Source organism: Pangasianodon hypophthalmus, chromosome 2, assembly GCF_027358585.1.
Source record: "Pangasianodon hypophthalmus isolate fPanHyp1 chromosome 2, fPanHyp1.pri, whole genome shotgun sequence".
NCBI lineage: Eukaryota > Metazoa > Chordata > Actinopteri > Siluriformes > Pangasiidae > Pangasianodon > Pangasianodon hypophthalmus.
In genome coordinates this window covers 5428090-5454747 of record NC_069711.1, presented here as the reverse complement: position 1 = coordinate 5454747, position 26658 = coordinate 5428090, and the positions used below count along the sequence as shown (strand labels likewise).

General features: G+C 38.9%; 1 protein-coding gene and 1 long non-coding RNA gene across 3 annotated transcripts; one reads left to right on the top strand and one right to left on the bottom strand.

Moving 5' to 3' along the window:
* The first annotated feature begins 135 nt into the window (after positions 1-135).
* LOC128317142 (uncharacterized) lies at positions 136-19128 on the top strand. The gene is made up of 3 exons (XR_008300672.1): positions 136-314; positions 18430-18543; positions 18619-19128. It is a non-coding gene; the product is annotated as an uncharacterized LOC128317142 (long non-coding RNA).
* On the bottom strand, positions 11927-25120 carry chmp4ba (charged multivesicular body protein 4Ba). 2 transcript variants are annotated; one of them, XM_034313088.2, is made up of 5 exons: positions 24726-25120; positions 22858-23035; positions 20188-20302; positions 19923-20049; positions 11927-13593 (listed from the first exon to the last, which is right to left on the bottom strand). In XM_034313088.2, exons 1-5 carry the CDS (start codon positions 24907-24909, stop codon positions 13529-13531), a joined length of 669 nt encoding a protein of 222 aa, XP_034168979.1. In that variant the 5' UTR covers positions 24910-25120; the 3' UTR covers positions 11927-13528. The 2 variants fall into 2 exon arrangements, with proteins under 2 accessions (XP_034168979.1, XP_026772913.1); XM_026917112.3 differs by having other exon boundaries at positions 11927-13596; positions 24726-25117.
* Between the last annotated feature and the right edge of the window lie 1538 nt (positions 25121-26658).

The window sequence follows — 26658 nt, the reverse complement described above, 5'->3', positions numbered from 1 at the left end:
CTTCTGTGACGGTTGACGAACCGACTTGTGGGCTTATTACCGCCTCAACTGGCCTGGAGGCGCCATGACGCAAATTCCTCTTGCTTTGCCCTATATAACGCTCCCTCGTATTTATTTTTTTTCCACTTGCGAAAGTATCAAATAAACCATTTTTCTTGTTGTTCTACTTCGTACAACAGTATTTTTTACTTAACAGCGATGTGAATGCATGTAAGACGCCACACCTGGCTCCAGTTTCACTGTGATGTGGTTAAAACCTCTAGAATAGAGATCAACTAAAAAAGTGCGCTGGGAAAACAAAATCTTCAAACAAGGTAGATGCCTTTTATACAACTTTACTGTACATTTCATTTCATGCACCTTGTGAGCAGCGAAATCAGTAACTGCTCTGTAAATGATTGTGACATAACTGACAGTATTCCGTTTACATGGACACTTTTTGTTTCAATCGGAATGAAATCAATCAGACTGATTAATCCGATCGCAGTGTTTACAAGAACGCTGAATAAAGTAATCGGGTTTATACGCGCGTTTACATGACAGAATCGGATTTGATACGTCATTACGTGATTTGTACGTCATTGCACATGCGCAGAACTATCTGGTTTCATTTTCAATCCGATGAAGTGTTTACATGTCCTCTCCATCGGATTAGAAAAGGTTTAAACCACCCCTTACGATCCGAATGAAATTTTAATCGGTTTTGGTTAATTCATTCCGATTGACGTGTTTACATGTGACTCTTTAAATCTGATTGTGCTTCTAGTCCAATTACGATCGGATTATTAGTGTCCATGTAAACGCAGCTAGTAAGTGGGATGGAAAATCCTCATTACTATTACACTTTTCTACCACTAGGGGTTCCTGCATAGGCACTCTCATATATATATTCTACTAACCCTTGTCTTGAGGATGTGTTCTGGGCAAAGGCTGATCTAAAAATACAACAGAAATATGAAAGACATCTAGTAGGTTGCTTTGCATTTTAGAGCCTTTATGATTATGTGTAATAAAGAAAACAAAATAAAGCAGGTGAGCAAATAAAATGTAATATTAGTGGACGTGTGAATCATGTAACAACTTACATTTGGGTGGAACAGGTTTTGACACCTTTTTTTCTTAATTTGGATAACTCTGCCATCATCTGAACTGCCTTGTTTTAGAAAATGTCCAGTAACAGAACATTCCCTGTAAAAATCGGCAAAAATGTTTTTGTGTTATCAATCAGATTTTAATATTGTAAGTTAATGTTACTTTAAAGTTCATTGAATACAAAAGCATACTTCAGTGGTTTCCTCCAACCAAGTGGTTGGGATAATTTCGACCGAATTATCATCTGCAAATTCCACCAATGCAAAAGGTTTTGTCTCCATCTGTTGAGAGGTATTAAATAAATAAATAAATAAATAAATATGATTACATAATCATCTCTGTGCAGTTACATTCATTCAACAGCTTGTTATTTCTTATGATGATGGTTTTTATTACTGTCCTTTGCAGCCTACCTGTTTGCCATGAGTGATTCCATGTAATCATATAGGAATTGTTAGACAGGACAATTCAGGAGATTGTCACAGTGATGTAAGTTCTTCATTATCTGAGTTTTGTTATGTTAAGTTGTGGGCTATGGTAGGTTTTTCTTGGCTGTGTGTGTGTGTGTATGTGTGTGTGCGAGAGAGAGAGAGAGTTAAAGTTTGTGCAGGATAGCCAAAAAAAATTATCTCCTGTTTTTTTCCACCATTGTGGCAGTTCTTGTTAGCTGCATTTCTGGCACAAGTTTCATTATGGTATGTCTTGACTGCACTTTGAAACAGTCAGTTACTTGTGAGTCACATGGGTCTCTGAAAAGTAGTTCAGATTTTTCAAAAACCTTGCACATTGGGGAACCTGACTCATCGAACTCATCGAACTCATCTCTCTCGCTTCGATGGCCTCACAACATTTTCCTTCCCCAAGAATGAAGGCATTGTTAGATCTTGTGGATTTGAACTTTGTGACCACCACAGTTTGAGTCTGTGGAGAATTTTAACCGTTTGGCCACTAGAACAAGTGTCTGCTTTCCTGACCTTATGAGTTACTTGAGCTTTGCAAGAAAATTCTCAAATGGGAATGCACTGCAAGCATCAAGAATGTCAAAATTCATTGCCTCTACTGCAGATGTAGCATTGAATGGATGTCGTACACCATGAAGTGATGTCCATATAGCTCTTTTTTGTTTTTGCAGAAAGTAAGTCATTAGCTCAGTGCTGTAGCTGTTGTAGTCCACTGCCAAGTTGGGTGAAAGAGGAAATGAATGAAGAAAGCAACACTGAATGCCATGGAATGGTCATACAACTGGTCCGCCAGAATTCCCTTTAGTACAATCTTGCCAGTGTGCACAGCAAACTGCCACAATTCAGTTGCCTTCCACCTATCTATGTCTTCTAGACGCCTTGGTTTTCTTGCAAAACAGCTTGGAGTGGTCTTCCTGAGTGACAGCAGCCTTTGGGTCACTTCACTGATTTGTCCAACAGACAATCACACACTCCTCTTATTCACTCTGACCATTTTTTTAATAACCCCAAAGCAGGCCTGGTGCATGTAGTCTATTGGAAATTGGTTAATCATGTCCAATGGGAGCCTCAAAAATGGGGACATTGAAATGGCCTCATCATCCTGCTGTCTTGCCATTTCAAGATTGCCAAAGCCATTGTGTCTGCTGCCATTTTGTCTGCTGGTAGATGTACCAAAGAATGGGTGTTGTGCACCATGAAGTGATCTCCATATAGCTCTTTTGTTTTTACATCAAAGTACATCAGCAGCTCATTGCTCAAGCTGTTGTGGTCCACTTGTGTAGGGCAAAGAAGGTGACCCATGGCAACACTGAATGCTGTGAAATGGTCATATTACTGTTGGTCAGGATTCCCTTCAGCACAGTCCTGCCAGTGTAAACTGCAAACTAGCACAGGTCAGAAGCCTTTCACATGTCAGTGTCCCCCCAATAACTTTTAGAAAAGAACAACCTTAAAATACCCCCCCCCCTTGGGTGATACTATTGTTGTGTGTGTGTGTGTTTTTTTTTTAATCAGGCAGGTCTGAATCATGTAGTCAATTGAAAATTGCTTTGTTCACTGGAAGCCTCAAAACTGGAGAGAAGAAACTGGCCCCTTGTGTCTTTCCATTTCTCTAAAAATATTTCAGTGGTGCATAGAGTGAGGTTATCCACTTCTAGATAAGTCCTTTACCCATGTGTCTTTCTGTGTGCTTTTATCACAACCATAGTACTTGTTTACTAGGACTGTAACAGTACTCAAAATTCAGGGTTCGATACATACCTCGCTTTTTTGGTCACAGTTCGGTACGATTTTGGTACAAGAAAGACTCTATCTTGAAATTATTTTATAAACACAGTGGCTGCAACAATTCTTATTGTGAAGGTACTCATTTGCTTATCATCATAAGCAAATGAGTACCTTCACAATAAGAATTGCACTATGCATATTTTTCCAACTAAATTACAATACAAAATTACACTATTTTATATGCACATTATATAAAAAAATTTTTAAAGGCTATTAAGGCTGCATAATTGTAATAAATCTAAGACATCAGCAGTGCAGATTTTAATTTCTGTTGGAATGTGGCTTAAGCACATTGAACAGATCTGTGACTGAGAATGTTCACTCATCTGGACTAAAATATTTTGAACTTGACAGTCTTTTGAATATTAAAAAAAATGATTAAAGTGCTTTCTTTTCAGTTACAAGTCGTACTGTCATTTTTTTCAGTTACAAATCCTATTTTTAAAGTTTCCAATAATCTTTTTAGTGCCAATTCTCAGGTTTCAAACAGTAAAAGTTTTATTGTCAGTAAGCAAAAATAAATTTTCAGATTTACGATTTTAAACTTTCAGATTTTTTGTGAGACAAACTTTTGGCCTCATTTTGACCTGAGGATGAGGAGATGGAAAGTGGATGTGGCAACTGTGAATAGTCATTAGTTAGATAACACACAGTGTTGCCATGTGTGCTTATTATAAGCGACTTTGGGCTTGTTTTTTCATATAAATATGGGCAGCTGCATGTTGCTGTTGTTTTGGGCTTATTTCTAGAATACAGTCACGCATAAGGGCCTAGTGCTTGGCGTCCACAGCACAATGAAGTGTGAGCGCTTCACCCTTATTTAGAGTGTTGGTGATGTGTGGTAAGCACTTCTCTGTCTGAGTGAATGAGAGTTGTGAGAGAGGTGTGAGAAGAGACTGCTCTCTCTGTGTCTTTAAGCACTTCTCTGTCTGAGTGAATGAGAGTTGTGAGAGAGGTGTCAGAAGAGACTGCTCTCTCTCTGTGTCTTTAAGCACTTCTCTGTCTGAGTGAATGAGAGTTGTGAGAGAGGTGTCAGAAGAGACTGCTCTCTCTGTGTCTTTAAGCACTTCTCTGTCTGAGTGAATGAGAGTTGTGAGAGGTGTCAGAAGAGACTGCTCTCTCTGTGTCTTTAAGCACTTCTCTGTCTGAGTGAATGAGAGTTGTGAGAGAGGTGTCAGAAGAGACTGCTCTCTCTGTGTCTTTAAGCACTTCTCTGTCTGAGTGAATGAGAGTTGTGAGAGAGGTGTCAGAAGAGACTGCTCTCTCTGTGTCTTTAAGCACTTCTCTGTCTGAGTGAATGAGAGTTGTGAGAGAGGTGTCAGAAGAGACTGCTCTCTCTGTGTCTTTAAGCACTTCTCTGTCTGAGTGAATGAGAGTTGTGAGAGAGGTGTCAGAAGAGACTGCTCTCTCTGTGTGTCTTTAAGCACTTCTGCTCGTGCTCAGATGAGCAGGAGGAATACTCACAGCTCATTCACTTGTGTCTTTGTGTGAACCATATCAAAATGTCCACTCGGTTTGGTACAGATACACGTACCATTGCAGCCCTACTGTTTGCTGATAGATTATTATTATTATTATCTCCTATCATTTAGTTTTGCAGGTGGTCATCTGTGAAGGATTTCCCCAGCACTTTTGGCTGGTTTGTAAGAACCAGGTGTCAGTGTTAGAGGAGAGACTCTGATGGCTGGAAGGTGAATGGAACAAAGCAGTGTTTCCTCTATACACATTCAGCTGAAGCGAGTGGGACCCCTCCACATACACAGTGACATCTCTGCATATCAGTCCAACAAAAGCTATTCCTGAGAGTGTGCGCACAAGGGAGAAGCAAGATGCCTGAAAAGGTAGAACAACCTGCCTCTCCTAGCAGAGTGTCCATGGCAAAGTGGGTTACAAGCCAAGCTAACTGGCTACTAGTTAATCCCATAGATATCTATAATTAGATACCACATCTGTCTGCTCCAGACACGTCAATGCGTCTGCCATCAACATTTCAGACGCTGCTCATCATTCACAGTAACAAACCAATGAATTTTTATTGAAAATGCCACAACTTTATCTACTGGTATTCGTTTTGATCCTGTGATCTGTGTTCTAAGATTTATTCTAAGGTTGTTTAAAGCTATTCCTCCACCGACGTGCTATTAAATTTTACCTGTGGCTGTTTTTCAAATGTACATAACAGATTTTCAATAAAACATTCAAGTCTCCCAGTCACTGACTTTTACTAAAATTGTGTAATTAACAGTCCCCTGGTGTTAAAAATGGTTTAGATAAAACCAGATCAAAAAACGGGGCATTTATACCTATAAGCGCCAGTGGGTCAAATTTACCCGCTATGTAATGCCTGTATTCACGCGCCGCGTGTGTTTTAACATTGTCCGTTGCTTGGCAACGCCTTTCACTCACTGAATTAGCGGTCATCAGTTTCATAAATAAGTCACAATGAGTAAAAGAAGGCGATTTATGGATGCCGAAGAGGCATTAGCAGCACTAAATGCTATGAATGCTGGAGATTCTGATGGTGGGGAGATAAGTGACGCGTCCTGGATCGGCTCAGCATCTGACGGCTCATCTGACAGCGACCCAGAGCCTCCGAGAAAAATTAGACTGACTGAGTCTATTCTTCAGGACAGGATTATTACAATAGTTACAGAGGGTGAGCATCAATAAACTTTGGATGTGAAATAATTTTCTTTTGTCAGTCATCTCCCACAGTTATTTTTATTGCGGAGAGTGCCTTGTTGGCAGAGACTATTTACACTGTTTATTTACTGTTGCTATTTATTCTATGAATAAAACAATTTTTTGATTACCCGAAGTTTATTGGTGTTGTTCTCTTATTCAAATTATAAACGATATAAATAAACAAATTAATAATTAATTAGCCTAGGTGAAGCTGTGCGCATGAATTTGTCATCGCATTATCATACATTATATGCAGTGTGGTAAATTATTATTGCTCATTATTGTCTATAGGCTATTTTATTAATTTAAGTGACATGGGTTATCTTAATATATGTTTAATGACATTGTATTATAATATTACACCACCCAAATATGTATTTACTTCCTTCTAACTGTCGTTGTCAGTGCAGACTTGTTTAGCTGATATTGACCGTTATGAAAAGTGATGAGTGAACCCTGCATAAAAAAGCCTTGAACATAAAACAGCAAGACAAAAATATAGATGATGACTAGACATAATCATTTCATGACTCTAGACACTTCTTTGTGAACACAGTGGCATAATACAGTGAAATAGCCATATCAAAACAGTTAGCCATATCAAAACAGTTGTCATGTGCTTGGGTAAAATTTACCCGCTGGCGGTTTTAGGTATACAGCCTCCCCTGGCGGTTCTAGTGTTAAACACACACACACACACAGAGAGAGAGAGAGAGAGAGAGAGAGAGAGAGAGAGATTGTTTTCCCACCCGTCAGGTGTGTAAGTCTTTGGCGTTGTCTTTCCGGAAGTGTATATATGGATGACTGCTGCTTCCGGTGCCATGTTTTCTGGAGTATCTGCTTTTGGGTATAGGCGTTTATAGATTATATTATTGCTGCAGTAGTGCGCGTACTTTGCGTGCTGAGTCGCGGCTAGTTGCCCTCGCCGGTGTGGCGCTTACTCGCTTCAGCATGTGATATTAGTACATTCTGTATGTTAGTACATATGATATTGAGCGTCTTTGGCTGCTGCTTCCTTTCAGTTATGTCTTTACGGTGTGTTTAGCTTTTTCGCTTTGCTTAATGGGCTGCTGAGTTCTGGGATTTGTGTATTTCAGCCGTTTTCCTGCTGAGTTTTAAGCTTGGCTACTGATGAATGGCGTGTGTGTTTGGTATGTAGAGCTCTTTTCGTTACTATGGCGACCTGCTGTTTTGTATTTTATCTAGTTTTAAAAGGTATATTGTTATACCTAAAGATGTATTTTGTTACTTTGTCCACGTCTCATGGTCCCTTTCTGAGAGCCTGTGGCCTGTGGGCATTTCCCTGCTATATTTCCTGGGGTGGTGGAGTCAGCAGTAGTGAGTTTTCCTCTTGCTTCTTTAGATAACAGCACTGATGGAAGTGTTTTTATTTTTCTCTTTATTTCATTCCTCTCCCACCACCCAAAGCACAACCCCCATCTAATTTCCTGGATTTTACAAGTAGCAAAGCGTTTTAAAGAAATAACTCACCCATAAATGGAAATTCTTTCATTATTTATTTTCCATAATATCACGCCAAAAATGTGTTTCTTTATTCCATGGAACACAAAAGGTGAGTTTTGAAATCTTCACAGGTTTTCTTTGCACACATAGTGATTGTGAATAGTGACCCAGTTTTGTGAAGATCGAAAGCTCTTAAAACCAGAGCAGAAGTAACAGTTATAACAATTTCAGTTGATTAGTAAATTGCTTTAAGATCTGCAGTAAGTGGCATGTGAGAGAGACATCCAAACTGTGCAGCATTGGGAGGCCTGAAAGAAAACTGTTGCAAAACACCTGTTTTATATTTTTGGGTTTTTACATCTTAGCCATTACTTTTAATATCTAAATAGCAGCCAGGTGAAATCCGTATTTAAATGTTTCCAAAAAGCAGCTAATTCTTTAGCTCTTTATGTGTCTATGGCTGCAGCTGCTCACCAAGAAAATGGTAAGGAAACACTAAATACACTGTGCACGAGCGCCCTCTATTGCCTGATAAGAGTAATGTAATTTTCTCAGGCTTGTGGGACTAACTGGTCACAGTTCGGATTAATTAAAATTGAACACAATTTGAATTTCTGTGGAGGTGTGTGTGTGTGTGTGTGTGTGTGTGTGTGTACATCAGAATAATAAATTGGTTTATTTTCAGCTGTGAATGGTTGGATTTGTAATGCACATCTGTCAGTAACACTTGGAGGTCAAAATGCATTAATATCACTTTAAAAAATAAATAAAATACAATAAATAAATAAATGAGTAATAAATTTTAGACAGTTATTGTGAATGTATTCTATTTAAAATAATGTTACAAAATAAATTGTTAATAGTGTGAATTGAGTTATGGGATGCTTTTTGGCTTTCCACATTGTCTAAGCTTTCTTGCCATCCATAAAAGAAAAACACATAGGAGTTGGTGAAATCTGCACCGAACATCATGCTTTGCTTTTAGACCAAATGGCTCAACTTCAGTCTCAACAGACCACAAAATCTTTTTCCAAAATCTCACAGGTTTTTCACAGGTTCTTCTCTTTCAGCCTATGAGCTCTGTAACTCCTTCAGTGTTGTAGCTGGACTCTTGGACACTTTTCTGACAACCACCCTTCCTGTTCAAGTAGTGTTTGGGTCGTGCCATATTTTTTTCCACTTTGTTATAATGGATTTTCACAGTGCTCTTAGGAAGATGCAAAGCTTCCTGTCAAAGCTTCATGGGCAGTTCCTTGGTCTTTATGACAGTAGGACTGATCTGATCTGCCATTTGTGCTGCGAGACCTCCCAAAATAAGAGATATTTATTGTGCAAACAGTCTACATTTCCCAGTCTGCTTTATAAGATTCTTCATAAAAACACTATAAACTAAAACATTTAATGCAAGGGCTGTACCGTTACCATGAAGAGGTCTGCAACAATGTTTAGGTAGGTGGTATGTGTCAAAGTAACATCCACATGAATGCCAGGACCCAAAGTTTCTCAGCTGAACATTGCCCAGAGCATCACACTGCCTCCGCCAGGTTGCCTTCTTACCATAGTGCATCTTTGTGCCATCTTTTCCCCAGGTAAGGATAAATGGGTTTGATTGAATGATAAATGATAAAGCGTGGCTTGGTGCAGCTGTCGAGGCAGGGGCTCAAACTCCAGTCAGTGGTGTGGGAGTCCGGTGCTTAATCCACAAGCCACAGGGACAGTGAAGCAAAGCTGGGAGCAGTGGAGTGTGAGCTAGGGTTAGGGTTAGCTTGGCTAGTGTTATTGTCAAGGCCGGGGTGCAACCTCAGATCGGTGGCTTAGGAGCAGATACTCAGTCACATGAGTCACAGGGGAGCTAAAGCAGGGCTGGGTGTGACAGAGTGCAGGCAGGCAGGTAGGGTGAGATTTGAACCTGAGGCACAGGATAAACAGGATTACGCAAATAACGACACGAGGAAACAAAAGCAGAGCACAACTCGAAGATGGCCTTTGCGTAAAGCAAACATCCATTTTGGCAACCCTACAAAAAAAAAAGTCCAAGATATACTGACAATGGCGGTATAGAGGAGTAGGTCTAAGGAAAAACTAACAGAAGCAATGTAAATATTGTTATTTTAAAACAACTAAATTATATTTTATGATAAAGATTAGATAAATGTACCTTAATTTCACAGTTAATATTGTTGTTAACTAGTCCTGCATCGGTTGACTCACAGACATGGATCATACCGCAAATTGCTCGGAATTCTTGGGAGGTGTATGTGACTTTTCTCACCATTCCCATGTACGTGTCATGTGAAATTCCTGATGAAACGTCCCCCATACACACTCATTCAGAAATCAGTAGCAGGACCTAGCAGGCCGTAAACTGAGTGTAACTACTATAGCCATGTCATACAACAAAATTATTGGCTCAATGAGGAAAATTGCATTATGGAGGATGACAATACCCTCGACTCAATGTGCAAAATTGTATTATAGGTGACATGATGTCTCGTGTACGTCGCCACAAAACTGACTGTAACCACAAAACTACCAGTACATAGACATATGACATAACAAAACGCTAGCCCTACTGACTGGCATGTGCAGTTCCATGTCAATGTCGAATTTTGCACAGGCAAAATGCTATGCAATGCAAGCATCACTATTATTATTATTATTATTATTAGTAGTAGTAGTAGTAGTATTAGTATTAGTATTATTAGTGGTGCTTGCTATGCAATGCAAGCATCACTATTATAATTGCCAATACCTCTTCCTCTTCTTCTTCTTCTTCTTCTATTCTTTTGGAAACTTTTTCGGTATGTAACTAGTCCCGCACCGTTTGCGTCACAGTTAAAAAACATACCTCAAAATGTGTGGCCCCATTGGGACAGGTTTGCTATTACTTTTCTCAGTGTTCCCACACGCACTTTTTGTGCACGTGGCCAAAAACGCACATTTTTTGGCCCATAGAGAATGAAAGAGGAATAAAACACAGGTGTCACACCTAGGATGTCATACGGCTGACATGCTTGACACAAACATGAATGACGTTTCCAAGTGTTTGGCCTGGTCCAGAGAATCAGGAAATCCCATTTGGGAATTGATTCCACATGCATGTCACGTGGAATTTCCTGTTGGGATTAGCAATACACGATAATGATCTATTCTAGAGAAGCAAACAGGCAAACAGAGACACTGTTTAGATTTACTGTCTCCATGGGAAATCTTTGGCACCTAACTAGTCCCGTACCATTTTGGATTTGCAGAGAAATGCATCCAATCTAATTGGGAGGAACTTCATCAAACAGCAAGACAGTGACCCAAATCACACTGCTAATGCAACAAAAGACTTCATCTAGGGAAAAAAGTGAACGGTTTTATACTGTGACTGACATTTATAACGTCAATCACCAGACCTTAACTCAACTGAGCATGCATTTGACCTCCAGAAGAGGAGACTGAAGAGAGAACCCCACCCATCCGCCCCCCCAAAACAAACAACAACTGAAAGAAGCCTGGTAAAGCATCACAAAAGAAGATTTGGTGATGCATATGCAACCAAATAGTGTTATTTACTTTAAGACTATCTGTTCCAATACTTCTACTCACCTAAAAATTAGGTGGTCTACCACTAAAGGTGCAGATTTTTAAAGATATTTTAAGATGTTTTAAGTTGTTTACCACATCTAGATGTAAATATCAGGAAATATCAGTAAATAGCTATAGCTGTTTACTTATGTGGTAATGACATTATTAGCACATATTTCATGAGGAACTGCATGTGTGGTGCAGAATTTGGTGTGTATATCCCAATAGTGTGATATGATTATTAAGTTCTTAGTATAAGTCAAGTCCATGACAATAAATGACAAGATGCATGACAATTGACTCTGCTTAAGATTCTATTTAATTAAATATTAGTAGGTATTTTAAATTAGATAAAGTTCAAATTTAAATGAAAACAGACCACAGAACAAGCATATACTTAGGCCTTGTAGTAATTTTAGCTATGTGTTGGAAAAAGTACTATTAGCACAGCCCGTTCTACTGGAGAATTATATTACATGTAGCCACACAGCCTATTTCATGTGTGATTTTCCTGTGAATCAAAAAGAAACAGCATAAAATTTGAAGAAAGTGGTCCACTAGATTCTCTCTCTGCTTGGTCATCAAATAGTTCTTCAATGATTCTCCACACGTAGCCTAAGTTTTTCTTGCTAATTTAGGTTTTACTACCTTAAACGCTTTATAACCAGGAAGTCTCACACTGCACATGCCTCTTACTTGCGTGGTGATGTCACAAAAATCCATCAACTGCCTGCTGCAGTAAGGGGGCACCCATGGCGGACGACCAAATTGACTATACCCCCAGCAGACCACCACCCCAAAGCTCACCTCTTATTAATCAGCATCACTGTATTTTCTTTACAAGTAAGAACAATCAGTCAAAGTAATTCAATACATTTTAATAACAGTAATAAATCCAACAAGGTAATGAAAACATACAAATATGTTTTCATCCTGTACAAATCAGTCTGCATTGTTGCAGACACTAAGTTGGTTCAGGAGTGTCCTTCACCAGACAAAACAAAACAAACAAAAAAAAAAAAAAAAAAAAACAGTCATCAAGCTGTTACAAACGAGCTCTTCACCATGTGCATGTACTGGACAAACCAGTACATTATTACATGGACATCTGTGTAAAAAAGGAAAATGGGGATATATTTAAATCTGAGATATTCCATTTGGTTTCTGCTTTTCAACAATATTTTAATCAATACATATACAAAGATATACAACACATTTTATGATTCTATAGATGGAAAACAATTTTACATGGTGAAATAATTTTCAACCACACAAATCAGGGTCAAAGTAACTGAAAGGGTTCAAAAAAAATTCTAGAATAGGAGTCATTTAACAAAACCTTTAATTTTTGTTAAAAGGACACTGAAAGGCATGTCAATATAATGCAAGATGGGGAGGCTGTAAATGGGAAAGAAGACAGCTGCATTTACCAGCAAAGATAAGTAGCTTTGCACATAAACACTAATGTCAATAAATCTAAATGCCATATAAGTGTCATAAATTGCTGCTTATAAAGTTACTTTTAAACAAGAGAAAATCTAAGGAAAAAAAAAAACAAACAAACCAATGTACCAGGATGAACCCAGAAGCATAACCAACACTGCAAAAATAAAATGACATTACATTAATCTGTATCCCTAACCCCATTTGCAAAACACATTCATACTTAAAAAGCAGACACATCATTCCTTGGGAATCTAGAACTTTCTCAAAATAAATCATGAAATCATTAGTAGCATTAAATATCAGAGTCATTCAGATACATGCTTACACAAGCATATCAGAAAAGTGTAATTCACATGACATGTTTCAAAAGTTGTTTACAAAGAGGGCACTTCAAGAGAATTTTTCAAAACCAGCACATAAATATGCTTGATGAGCTTTGGTCATGGTTTTGACTATTCCACTCAAGAACTCTTCTACTTTATGCTCAATACAGCAGGGGACAAAGAAATCCTATTTTCAATAAAGCAATTTTCATAAAGAAATTAGTGTTTGTATAACCCAGTGTTAATAGTTGGGGAAGAAGAAACAGATAAATCATAAACCTTTCAAGTGAATGTAAATGTTTTGTGGACATAGGAATAATCTGTTTCCTTTCCCATTTAAAATAATACACATAATTTATACAGGGTTCTTTGCCATGGGAGTGTTTGAGAACAAGATGTGGATAAATACTTCACATAATAGAGGGGCTTCCAAAAAACATACTTTTTTCTAGGTCCACCAATGAGGAAGAGCATTGAGAGATATGCAGCTTAATATTTATCATGCTTGATGACATAACTTGTGGTGAAATTCTAAAAGTGTGGCAGGATGTATTTTGAGTAGTAGTATTTGTTTCATCGTTGCAGTGTTTATCAGTCCAAAAAACTTCGCACTAAACCATCAAATCTGTCTGGTTTGACCAGCTGCAACTGTTTACGTGTGATGTGGGGGTATGTTTTTGTGACCAACAGCAGGGATTAATTGGCTGCCCAAGCCTCCAGGTCCTTCATGTCATCATCATCCTCCTCTTCTTTTTTCTTTGCTGCTGTAAGAATGCAGTTAAAACATATGCATTAGCTTTGTAGAAACTACAGAGTAATTAGGTGAGTAGAACCTGGTTGTGAAGCTGTGTAAGTGTTAGTGTGTCACATTTATTAGGGTATGTAGTAAGTGGTAGCAAGTATGTCTACCTAAATGCAACAAAGGTTCATATACAGTCAGGTCCATAAATATTGGGACAGTGACACAGTTTTGGTAATTTTGCCTCTGTACACCACCACAGTGGATTTGAAATGAAGCAGTCAAGATGTGACTGAAGCGTAGACTTTCAGCTTTAATTCAAGGGGTTTAACAAAAATATTGCATTAACCATTTAGGAATTACAGCCATTTTTTACAGAGTTCCTCCATTTTCACAGGCTCAAAAGTAATGGGACAATTGACTGATAAGCAGTTTCATGGCCAGCTGTGGCCTGTTTCCTCCTTATATCATGATAAATTAAGGAGATAAAAGGTCTGGAGCTGATTCCAAGTGTTGAATTTGCATTTGGTAGCTGTTCATGGGAACTCTCAATATGCCATCCAAAGAGGTGTTGATGCAAGTGAAGGAGGCCATCATTAGGCTGAAAAACCAAAACAGACCTATCAGAGAGATAGCAGAAACTTTAGGAGGGCCAAATCAACAATTTGGTGCATTCTTAAAAAGAAGGAATGCACTGGCAAGCTCAGCAACACCAAAAGGCCTGGGAGACCACAGAAAACAACTAAAGTGGATGATTGCAGAATTCTTTTCTTATTGAAGAACAACCCCTTCACAACATCTAGCCAAGTCAGGAACACTCTGGAGGAGGTAGGCCTATCATTGTCAAAGTCTACAATCAAGAGCCACCTTCATGAATGTAAATACAGACGGTTTACCTCAAGATGCAAACCGCTGATAACACTCAAGAACAAAAAGGCCAGATTAGACTTTGCTAAAAACCTCTAAAAAAAGCCTGACCAGTTCTGATGCAAGATTAACTTGTACCAGAATGATGGGAAGAGAAAAGTATGGAGAAGGAAAGGAAGGGCTCATGATCCAAAGCATACCACATCATCCGTCAAACATGTGGAGGCAGTGTTATGGCATGGGCATGTTTGGCTGCCAATGGAACTGGGTCACTGGGGTTTATTGATAATGTGACTGTTGATAGAAGTAGCAGGATGAATTCTGAAGTGTACAGAGCTATACTTTCTGCTCAGATTCAGTCAAATGCTGCAAAACTGATAGTACAGCGCTTCACAGTACAGATGGATAACAACCCAAAACATACTGTGAAAGCAGCCCAAGAGCTTGGAAATTAAATGTTCTTAAATGGCCGAGTCAGTCACCTGACCTCAACCCACCTGAGCTGCTTTTCACTTACTGAAGACAAATCTGAAGGCAGAATGACCCACAAACAAGCAGCAACTGAAGATGGCTGCAGTAAAGACCTGGCAAATCATCTCAAGGGAGGAAACTCAGCATTTGGTGATGTCCATGGGGTCCAGACTTCAGGTAGTCATTGTCTGCAAAGGATTTACCTCCAAGTAATAAAAATAATCCTAATATTTATGATTATATTAGTTTGTCCCATTACTTTTGAGCCTGTGAAAATGGAGGAACTCTGTAAAAAATGGCTGTAATTCCTAAATGGTTAATGCAATATTTTTGTTAAACCCCTTGAATTAAAGCTGAAAGTCTACACTTCAGTCACATCTTGACTGCTTCATTTCAAATCCACTGTGGTGGTGTACAGAGGCAAAATTACCAAAACTGTGTCACTGTCCCAATATTTATGGACCTGACTGTATAACAATAGATATATAACAAAACATAGAATAACACAAGAAGTGGTAACTAATGTGTCCAATCATGATTATTTAACTTTACCTACAACTATTACCCACACAGTAACTGTGCATAATTGTGATTTGCTATTCACTGTTTAGTTTTCCCTCTCTAAAATCACCAACTTGGTTATCACCCACTTTGTAATAACCCAGTGTAAACTACCTATTTTCCCTTTCCTGTTTAGTGTGGGTGAAAAGGCAATTATACAGTGAGTGCTTAAACACCCAATATAATAAGATAGGCATACAGCCAGGTTTAAAGTGGGACTGGTCCATGAATATCAGATTTCAGTGAATGTCCCACAACTAACAAATCACTTATGTCTAGTTACATTGGAATGCTGGAATATTGACATAGAAATATCTCTGATTAAACATATCAGATTGCTCCTTATAGTCACTGACTAACAAGTCTAATATTTTCTGCGAGCACATTTTTCCTGTTGGCTATTCTCAGTTGCCCCCTAAACAGTGCCTGTTTGGGTGCTTCAATCCTCTACAAATATTCAATACTTTAAATATCAGTACAATATATTACATCCACTAAAGAGTACAGTTTAGGAACAATTTCTGAGCAAATGCCATAATGACCGTCACTATTAGCAAACGGTAGTGCCCACCAGACTAATCAAGCATTGGTCTCATTCACGTAGCAACCAATGAAATTTAAGGTGAAGTCCAAAAATACAGCATGAAATATAAAGTGAGTTATTTTAAAAAGGGGAAAACAGGAATGGGAAATGGTCTGGTAATTACAGTCAGGTGCAATATACACTTTTTTCCTATATAAGGATTATACTGTAAGCCATCTATTCAAATCTAATGATAGCGAAGTTTATGATTTATGCCTATCTGACACATCAACAGTTACCTCTGCTGCTCAATTAAATAATGAAACAAAGACTCAACTTAGAACAACTCTACTATATGTAGTACATTATGGGTTAACTATCTACTGTTGTTTTTGTCATTCATTGCTAGGATTTTTAGGGGTCAAGCACTGAAGGTGTGTAAGCAGCCTATTGTAATTGCATGTTTCTTCTTCTTCTTCTTCATAATAATAATAATAATAATAATATTTTTATTATAATACTTCCATAAGGGAGCCTAAGGCAGCTCATGCCACAGTGATAGAGAATTATTTGCAATAACAACTTCAACACATTAGAAATATGATTCCACTTTTTTCTAATTTTTTAGGTAATGCTGAATTCAAACTTATACCATTTTTCCTCAAAACGTTTTGCACTTCTTTTCCTTACATTTCTTGTAAAAAAATAAATAAATAAATAAAATAAAATTTTAGAAAAATAACCACTGTAGTGATTGCTACTGTAGTGCGAGTAGTCATCAAGGCTATCCAACCCCAGGGCTGCAGAGGAGACGACACCGTGTATGGAAGGGGAATTGCATGGGTGAAGTGTTACAAGTATAGAGATTTCAGCTCAAACCTAATCATTCCAACAGCCCGTCTATGTCTCTGTACGAAATAAAAGATATGAACGGATTCCAAACCTTTTGAAATTTAGAATATTGGCCTTTAGAAATATATGTTAATTTTTCCCTACATAGAGACATATTCTTTAACCACTGTGAAAGGGTTTTCAGATCTTTTCCAATAAAAAGATATAAGATGTTTTGCTTCAAGAATACATATACTAATTAGCTTACAAGTACTGTTTCTAGGTTGCTAGGTTGCTAGGTTGTCTATAGTTCTAGATAAAATTGGTAAGGAGCTTTTTCACTGTTGTGAAAAATGATATTGGAGGCCCCAGTGGAATATTTTGAAACAGGTATAGCATCTTAGGCAGGATATTCATTTTCAGTATATTCATGCAGCCTATTAGGGAGATGGGTTTTCTACCTTTCTAGTGAGATATTGTCAGTGAGGGGTTGATAATTAACTGTGGGTATTCTATCTATATCTGCTATGATCTTAATTCCTAAATAAGTAATGGAATCCATGTTTTTGAAATCTGAAGTGAATCCAGATCTATGGCTTTCACTGTTATTCAGTAATAAAATTTAACTTTATAGCCTGAGAATTTTCCAAACTGTGTTATTATATTCAGACGGGAGGGAATAGTGTGTTTCAGGGTTGTCAAGTAGAGTATGACATTGTCAGCATAGATAGATATCCGATATTCCAAACTGTTTATCTTTACACCTGACAGGTTTTTGTGCAATTTTCTTGCAACAGATAATGGCTCAATAGCCAATACAAATAAAAGGGGTGACAGAAGGCAACTTTGACGGGTCCATTTACAAAAAATTCCACCAAATGCAAATCTTTTGAGGATTTCAAAAAGGTATGGCCATTCAACACTGTCGAGGGCCTTTTCAACATCCAAAGACAGAATAGCAGTATCATTATGGAAGCCCTGATGGGTTTGAATGAATCCATTTTGATCTTGGTTCAATAATCTCCGTGCCAGTAATTGTATCTTGGTGTCTGTGTTTAACAAAGAAATGGGACTATAGGATTTGCATTTGGTGTTTAGCTTTTGGGATTTAAGTAGTGCTGTAATTGAAGCTCCTCTTAATGAATCAGGGAGTTCTGTATTTACAAAAGATTCTGTAAACATCTCAAAAAGAGGCAGGATGAGTCTCTTTTTAAATTTTTTTTTTTTTTTAAACTATGCTGTTAACCTGTCTGGTCCAGGTGTCTGACCACTTATTAGGTTGTCTATGGCTTCACAAATTTCCTCTAATGTTATATCCATATCTAAAGCCTTTCTGGATGCTTTTCCCATTTAATTCTACCATAGGTTTGTTTTTGTGTTCAAGTCAAAGAACCTGTTTGATTTTGATTATATTCTATAGCCCTCTGCAATTCCAAGATGTAATTTTTCCTTTAATGGCTTCAGCTTTAATTCAAGGTGTTTAACAAAAATATTGCATTAACCATTTAGGAATTACAGCCATTTTCACAGGCTCAAGATTAATTGGACAAACATAATTATAAATATAAGGATTGTTTTTAATACTTGGATGCAAATCCTTTGCAGTCACTGACTGCCTGAAGCCTGGAACCCACGGACATCACTAAATGCTGAGTTTGCTCCCTTGAGATGCTTTGCCAAGCCTTTGCTGCAGCTGCCTTCAGTTGTAAACTATCAGAGGTAAACCATCTTTATTTACATTCATACATCTCTTGATTGTAGACTTTGACAATAAAATGCCAACCTCCTTGACAGTGCTCTTGACTTTGATAGATGTTGTGAAGGGGTTTTTCTTCACCAAGGAAAGAATTCTGCGATCATCCACTTTTGTCGTCTTCCGTGGTCTTCCAGGCCTTTTGGTGTTCCTTCTTTTTAAGAATGTACCAAATTGTTGATTTGGCCACTCCTAAAGTTTCTGCTATCTCTCTGATAGGTCTGTATTGTTTTTTTTTTCCAGTCTAATGATGGCCTCTATCACTTGCATCAACATCTCTTTGGACTGCATATTGATAGTTTGCATGAACAGCTACCAAATGCAAATTCTACACCTGGAATCAATGCCAGACAGTCAATTGTCCAATTACTTAAAGTCTGTAATTCCTAAGCAGTTAATGCAATATTTTTCTTAAACCCCTTGAATTAAAGATGAAAGTCTACTCTCCAATCACATTGTGATTTCTTCATTTCAATTCCACTGTGGTGGTGTACAGAGGAAAATTACAAAAATTGTGTCACTGTCCAAATACTTATGGACCCAACTGTGTAATATATATATATATATATATATATATATATATATATATATATATATATATATATATATACATATATATATATATATATACATATATATATATATATATACACACACACACACACACATACATATATATATATATATATATATACTTAACTATATTTAAAATTTATAAATAAAAGTTAAATATATCCTTGTCTAATGTTAGCCAAGTCAAACATACAGTGATAGATTTTATCTGACATTAATGAATCAAAAAAATTCTCCCTTTACCTTTACAGAAAGTGAGGAAGCCTGCGCAGTCGAGAGCACATGTGATTGGGGATGGGTTAGGGGCTTTGAGGAAGTGTCTGTTAATATCAGAGAATTCAAAACACCTGCGCAGATCATTAGAGATTAAAATGTGGCTTATCACCTGTTTTGATCTGAAAACAGCTGGGATGCGCATAGTGTAGCCCCAGGTGAGATATGTGACAGAATCCCACGTTTGACAAGAATAACTGGGTATATAGTACAATAAATTCCATGACTTAGGTCATGATTCCTTTGGCTTTTGAACTTCTGCTGTTGTACTTTTGGTCTGCACAGTTTGATGGCTCTTTGTTGGTGTTGGGCGATCCTTCTTTGCAAGTTCTGCTAGCTCTTGAGACTCACAGTACTCTTAAGTGTAGTATCAGTTTAGTGGTTTCAGTTTTACAAACTTTGCAAATAGCATTGGGTTGGTCTGAGATCTATATTGTGAAACAGACTGTCAACAGACTGATGACTTTAAACATCAGTACGAACCCTGAGTAATAATTACCTGGTCTAGAAGGTAGGGATGTGGAGGGTACATTTGGCAGCGGTACATTCTCTGTGCCTCCAATCTCTAGCAGGTTCTTATCTAGCTCTTCCTGCTCCAACTCCTCCAATTCAGCCAGCAGCTCATCCTGGACCAATAACGTGGACATAAAGTTAGCACTGAAAACAACAAATACTCTAACAAAGCTCCACATCAATAAAATATGATGCACAATATCTGATTTTAGAGAACAGCACAATGTATCCAACATGTGTCTTGTTGTTACCTCATCAAACTCCTCGCCAAACCCAACAGGCTTAGAAATTGCATCGGAGATTTCTTGTGCCAACTCCTGCTGCTCTGTGATATCCTGCATGAGTTCGTCAACTTTGTCTATGTCCCTAAGGGACAAGAAACAGACCACAGTTTTCAGTAACAGGCATCATTTTAATTACATTTTACTATGGGGCTTCTGTTCAAGTCTGTTCCAATTGTGGATTACATACACTATTTGGCCAAAGGTTTGTGGACACCTGACAATAACACTCATATGTTGGGGAGGCGAGGGCATGGTTGAGCACCAGTTTGTGAATGGAGGGTGGAGTCGGGAGAGTGAGTGATAAGGATGAGGCTGCACCTGTAGGGGATATTCCTAACGAATGTTCTGTGTTTCAGTGAGCGGTGGCAGGAAGATAATGGGTGAGAGATAAGAGCCACAGGACGAGAGAGAGCTGAGCTGCACAGAACTCTGTGTGTATATATTTATGTTGGTGTGGCGTGATACTGCGATTCTAAAAGCACTGACAAGCGATACCTGAACAGAGAAGCCCAAAGTAAAAGAGCATCTTTTGAATAGCCATAATCCTGTCTGCCATTTCTTCATTTCCCATTGTATGTGAGGGAGTGTCACATACACTATATTACCAAAAGTATTCGGTCACCCATCCAAATGATCAGAATCACGTGTCCTAATCACTTGGCCTGGCCACAGGTGTATAAAATCAAGCACTTAGGCATGCAGACTGTTTTTACAAACATTTGTGAAAGAATGGGCCGCTCTCAGGAGCTCAGTGAATTCCAGCGTGGAACTGTCATAGGATGCCACCTGTGCAACAAATCCAGTCGTGAAATTTCCTCGCTCCTAAATATTCCACAGTCAACTGTCAGCTTTATCATAACAAAATGGAAGAGTTTGGGAACAACAGCAACTCAGCCACGAAGTGGTAGGCCACGTAAACTGACGGAGAGGGGTCAGCGGATGCTGAAGCGCATAGTGCAAGGAGGTCGTCGACTTTCTTCACAGTGCTACAGAGCTCCAAACTTCATGTGACCTTCAGATTAGCCCAAGTACAGTACGCAGAGAGCTTCATGGAATGGGTTTCCATGGCCGAGCAGCTGCATCCAAGCCACACATCACCAAGTGCAATGCAAAGCGTCGGATGCAGTGGTGTAAAACACGCCACCACTGGACTCTAGAGCAGTGGAGACGCGTTCTCTGGAGTGATGAATCACGCTTTTCCATCTGGCAAACTGATGGACGAGTCTGGGTTTGGAGGTTGCCAGGAGAACGGTACATTTCGGACTGCATTGTGCCAAGTGTGAAATTTGGTGGAGGAGGAATTATGGTGTGGGGTTGTTTTTCAGGAGTTGGGCTTGGCCCCTTATTTCCAGTGAAAGGAACTTTGAATGCTTCAGGATACCAAAACATTTTGGACAATTCCATGCTCCCAACCTTGTGGGAACAGTTTGGAGCGGGCCCCTTCTTCTTCCAACATGACTGTGCACCAGTGCACAAAGCAAGGTCCATAAAGACATGGATGACAGAGTCTGGTGTGGAGGAACTTGACTGGCCTGCACAGAGTCCTGACCTGAACCCGATAGAACACCTTTGGGATGAATTAGAGCGGAGACTGAGAGCCAGGCCTTCTCGACCAACATCAGTGTGTGACCTCACCAATGCGCTTTTGGAAGAATGGTCAAAAATTCCTATAAACACACTCCTCAACCTTGTGGACAGCCTTCCCAGAAGAGTTGATGCTGTAATAGCTGCAAAAGGTGGACCGACATCATATTGAACCCTATGGGTTAGGAATGGGATGGCACTTAAGTTCATATGTGAGTCAAGGCAGGTGACCGAATACTTTTGGTAATATAGTGTATGTGCTTTTTGAATATCTCATTCCAGATTTAGTCCCCCATTTGCTGTTAGAATAACCTCCACTCTTCTGGGAAGGCTTTCAACTAGATTTTGGAATGTGGCTGTGGAGATTTGCCCATTCATTAGCATTAGTGAGGTCAGGCGAGGAGGCCTGGGGTGCAGTAGGCATTCCAGTTCATCCCAAAGTTGGGTGGAGGTCAGGGCTCTGTACAGGCCACTCGTGTTCTTCCAACCTTGGCAAACCATGTCTTTATGGACCTCGCTATATGCAATGGGGGCATTGCTATGCTGGAAGAAGTTTGGGATACGCCCTTTAGTTCCAGTAATGTTACAGCATACAAAGACATCCTATACTATTGTGTGCTTCCAACTTTCTGGTGATAGTGATTGTCAGGTGTCCACAAACTTGGCTATATAATGGGTATTAACAGAATAAGATAAGTAACAAAACTTTACAAACTATGAAAGAAATGTTGAGGCTAGAAATTAACCATAGCTTTGAAAATTTAAAGTTACCATTTCAAATAGTTATCTTAGTGAAATTTGAGGTCTGTAGACCACCAGAACACATATAAATAATTAATCAAAGTGCTGATTAGTGCTGCTTATCTTTTTCAATCACATAATCTTCATTAAGATACCTGTAAACCTGCTAGTTTACAGATATATAAGAGCTGGGTTCTAATTTATTATAACAATATCAAATAAAGCAGATTTGTTCCTGTATTTGTTTTGCTCTCTGTAATACAATTTACAAAATTTTATTTAAAACAGAACAATAGAGGGTCAATCACGCACATGTTATCATGAGCAGCTTTCATGGCCTTAGCAGCAAAACCCATGTTCTTGATGACCTCAGTGTTAGTGTTGGCATTCTCCAGCGCCTCCCTCTGGAACTCAATGGTGGACAATGTTCCATCAATCTGAGCCAACTGCTTCTCATATCGCTTCTTGCGCTTCAATGCTTGTAGTGCAGCTGTTTTAAACATAAAAGGACAACTGATATCATTACAGTTAAGGTACATCTCTGTGGCCCACTGCAGGTTATAGCCACCTGAATGAGGCACTGCTCCAGCCCAGTATATTTTTTATGCTAAATCAAAACATGCCATCACTTTTCTTTGAGTAGCCTGTTATTCAGTCAACCTGGTTAACAACGAGATTCAGGCTGAAGTGAGAAGAAATTTAATGCTTAATAGGGTTATACCCATCATTGTCTCTGTTTGCTCCTATAGATTCAATTTACATTAGTGTCTTTTGTGAATCATGATGGGAAATTCCACGCAACATGCACGCAAAAACTGAGGGACTAGTTATGCACTGAAAAAGCATCCCGAAACTATATGAAAAAGTACTACAAACAATTATAATAGTGATGCTTGCATTGCAAGCAATATTAATATTAATTGCATTGCAAGCAATATTATGGTGGTGCTTGAAAGTTTGTGAATTTTCTATATATCTGCATAAATAGGACTTAAATCATCATCCAATTTTCACACAAGTCCTAAAAGTAGACAAAGAGAACCCAGTTAAACAAAAGAGACAAAATTATACTTGGTCATTTATGATCCAATATTACATATCTGTAAGTGGCAAAAGTATGTGAACCTCTAGGATTAGCAGTTAATTTGAAGGTGAAATGACAATCAGGTGTGAGTGAGCGCCTTGTTTTATTTAAAGAACAGGGGTCTATCAAAGTCTGATCTTCACAACACATTTGTGGAAGTGTACTATGGCATGAACAAAGGAGATTTCTGAGGACCTCCGAAAGAGTTGTTGATGCTCATCAGGCTGGAAAAGGTTACAAAACCATCTATAAAGCGTTTGGACTCCACCAATCCACAGTCACACAGACTGTATACAAACAGAGGAAATTCCAGACCACTGTTACCCTCCCCAGGAGTGGTCAATCAACAAAGATCACTCCAAGAGCAAGACGTGTAACAGTCTGCAAGGTCACAAAGGAACCCAGCGTAACTAAGGTAACAGGCATAAAGTGAAATTAAACGTTTCACAAGCTTCCCAACCCTGGTCCTGGAGAACCCCTGTCACCTGACACTTTAGTGTTTACCCTGCTCTAACACACCCACTTCAACTCAGGAAGGGCTGTTAATAAGCTGAACATTAGTTACACCAGGTGTGTTTGGCTCAATCAGCCAAAACGAAAGGTTTTCCCGGCCACAGTAGACTTTAAGGTAAATCACAGCGTGGGTGGGATTATAAATGATTTCTGATGAAGTAATAAATAACGATACCCCCAGTTTATATTTAGTACATCCGGAATATAGTTTATTATTTTACTGTTTTATCAGCAGGAAAAGGTCAAGTGTACGCAATACTGACGTGTAAGCAATATAACGCGTGCTGACGTCATCTCGCGTCTGATTGGTCGTGAAATTAAAGCGCAGCTCGAGACCATCCTCAGTGATCATGTTAGCTATGTAGCTACTGCCTTAACTGGTCGCTCTACTGTTAATAAAGTTACAAATACATAATACAATAAACTGATTAAAAACTAAACTCGTATGTGTTAATTCAGTAACCAAGTTATATCATTCACGTTTTAATCAGTTTAGCATTTCTAGCCATCAAATGAACCAGAACGCTAGCATGTGTAGCTCGTTTTAGTCCCTCATTCTGGCAGGATAACATCAAAACCTCACCTCTTTTGTTCTTTGTTCCGTTTCGCTTTGCCGTGAGCAGTTCCTGTTCAATCTTTTTTTCCAGAAATTCTTGTTTCTTCGTCAACATCTCCTCTGTATCTCGAAGTCGCTGGATAGCCTCCTGAGGACTGGGAGCTTTACCTCCTTTGCCACTGCTACCAAACAATTTCCCAAACAAAGACATCCTGGCTTTTAACGACAGTAAAACCGTGTGTGAAACTTTAGTGGGGGGTCGCAAAATCTTCTAGTTTGTATGCCGGTATATAAAAGAAACGCAGTGACGTTAAACTAGCACCCTGCACTGAACACACAGAATTTGATGTGTTGTTGTTTCTCCTCACTCTTCCCTGTCCAGGCCCTGTGACGACAGCTCGTCACGCGGAATGAGTCACGTAATGACGTAATAGAGCGGCGCCGAGCTGTTGCACGTTTCCGGTGGTGTCGCTGTGGCTACCCGATCCGCGTCCCCGATTTGCACCATGCACATTTTTACTGTGCTTTACGACGGTGCCCGATATGTAAAATTGCGCGAATTTCTGAAACGTAGGATGGCAGTGGAAGCACTCATCAGCTCGCAACGCCAATCAGGCAGCGCTTCCCTGAGGAATAGCAGAAGTCTTTCTCCTGCCGTCCTACGTTTCAGAAATTCGCGTAATGTGCATTTCACGACATTATAGCACATTTTGTGTAAAAGTATAACTCTAGTACGAATAGCATCAATTACCACGACAGGTTCTCTTTTCGTAACGTTTTAATGATTTAAGAACTTAATTAAAATGTGACATTTTGGAGAGATTAATAAAATACTCTTATTAAACCAGTGTTGGAATATACAGTAGATTTCTTTTTAAATGGATTATTTTGGTTATACCAACTAAAATGATGATTATAGATCAAGACTAATAGCATTTGTTTATGGAAATTGGTTAGTTTAATTGGTAGTTTAGAGATAATTTATCTCAAAAAATTGGTAGTTTTGAGTGTTAAGATATCTCTTAATCAATTAACCTTAAAGGTATTTTACAAGGAAGCAAAGTTGAGGAAGTGTAGACCACAATACTCCATACTATTCATAATAACAGACTTTTTTTTATTATTATTTTATGTCATGATAAAAATTCATATTGCTGAGTCTGCATTGCATTTGTATGTTATAAAATTTACTGAAGTTGCTGAAGTTTTGTATCATGTGAAGGTACATGTGAAACTTGCCCCCCAAAAAAACCCACAAATCATGCAGGGGACATGGTTCGAGAAGCCACATGTGATACACGTGATACACGAGTAGCCAAGAGATACTCTTCACCCTCTGGACTTTTGTTTTGACTCCGCCAGGTAGGACGAGCTGGATCAGTTCCGACTCCACCCTCTGGAATTTTGCTTCTTCTGGAGGGGTACGTCCTCTCCTCCCTCAACTGCAACTGGCTCCTTTCACTGCCAGACCTATTACAAACTAATAAGTATGCAGTCTTGTACCCTTACCATTTTTACCTTGAAATTTATGGGGTCATGATACATCTCATAACTGCTTGGCTTGATTGTGCACTTTAAGCCATTTACTGAAGAAGTTTCAGAAAAATCTATGGAGAAAATGAATGGGAAATTTACTTCCAGAACAAGTCCACTAAAAAGGTGAGTAGTCACTCTACAGGGCTAGTTTTACATCAGCTCACCCTATCCCTAACCATCAGCAAGCCCAAAGAGATGGTTGTAGACCTAAGGAGAGTGAAGGGACACCTGAGGAGAGTGACGGGACACCCACCCCTGGTGATCAGAGGGTCCAAAGTGGAGAGAGTGAGTAACTACAAGTTCCTGGGTTTCCATATCTTTAAGGACCTGGTCACAGAACATGGCACAGCTGGCTAAGAAAGCATAGCAGTAGCTGTACAGACTGAGGAGGCTGAGGAAATTCAGCATGTCACTGGGGATCCTC

Coding starts and splice junctions, on each gene's coding strand:
- chmp4ba (XM_026917112.3), bottom strand. CDS start 24,909: ATGTCTTTGTTTGGGAAATTGTTTGGTAGCAGTGGCAAAGGAGGTAAA. Junction 20,050..20,187: donor TTGGCGAGGAGTTTGATGAG/GTAACAACAAGA, acceptor TTATTGGTCCAG/GATGAGCTGCTGGCTGAATT. Junction 13,597..19,922: donor ATCCCTACCTTCTAGACCAG/GTAATTATTACT, acceptor GCATTCTTACAG/CAGCAAAGAAAAAAGAAGAG.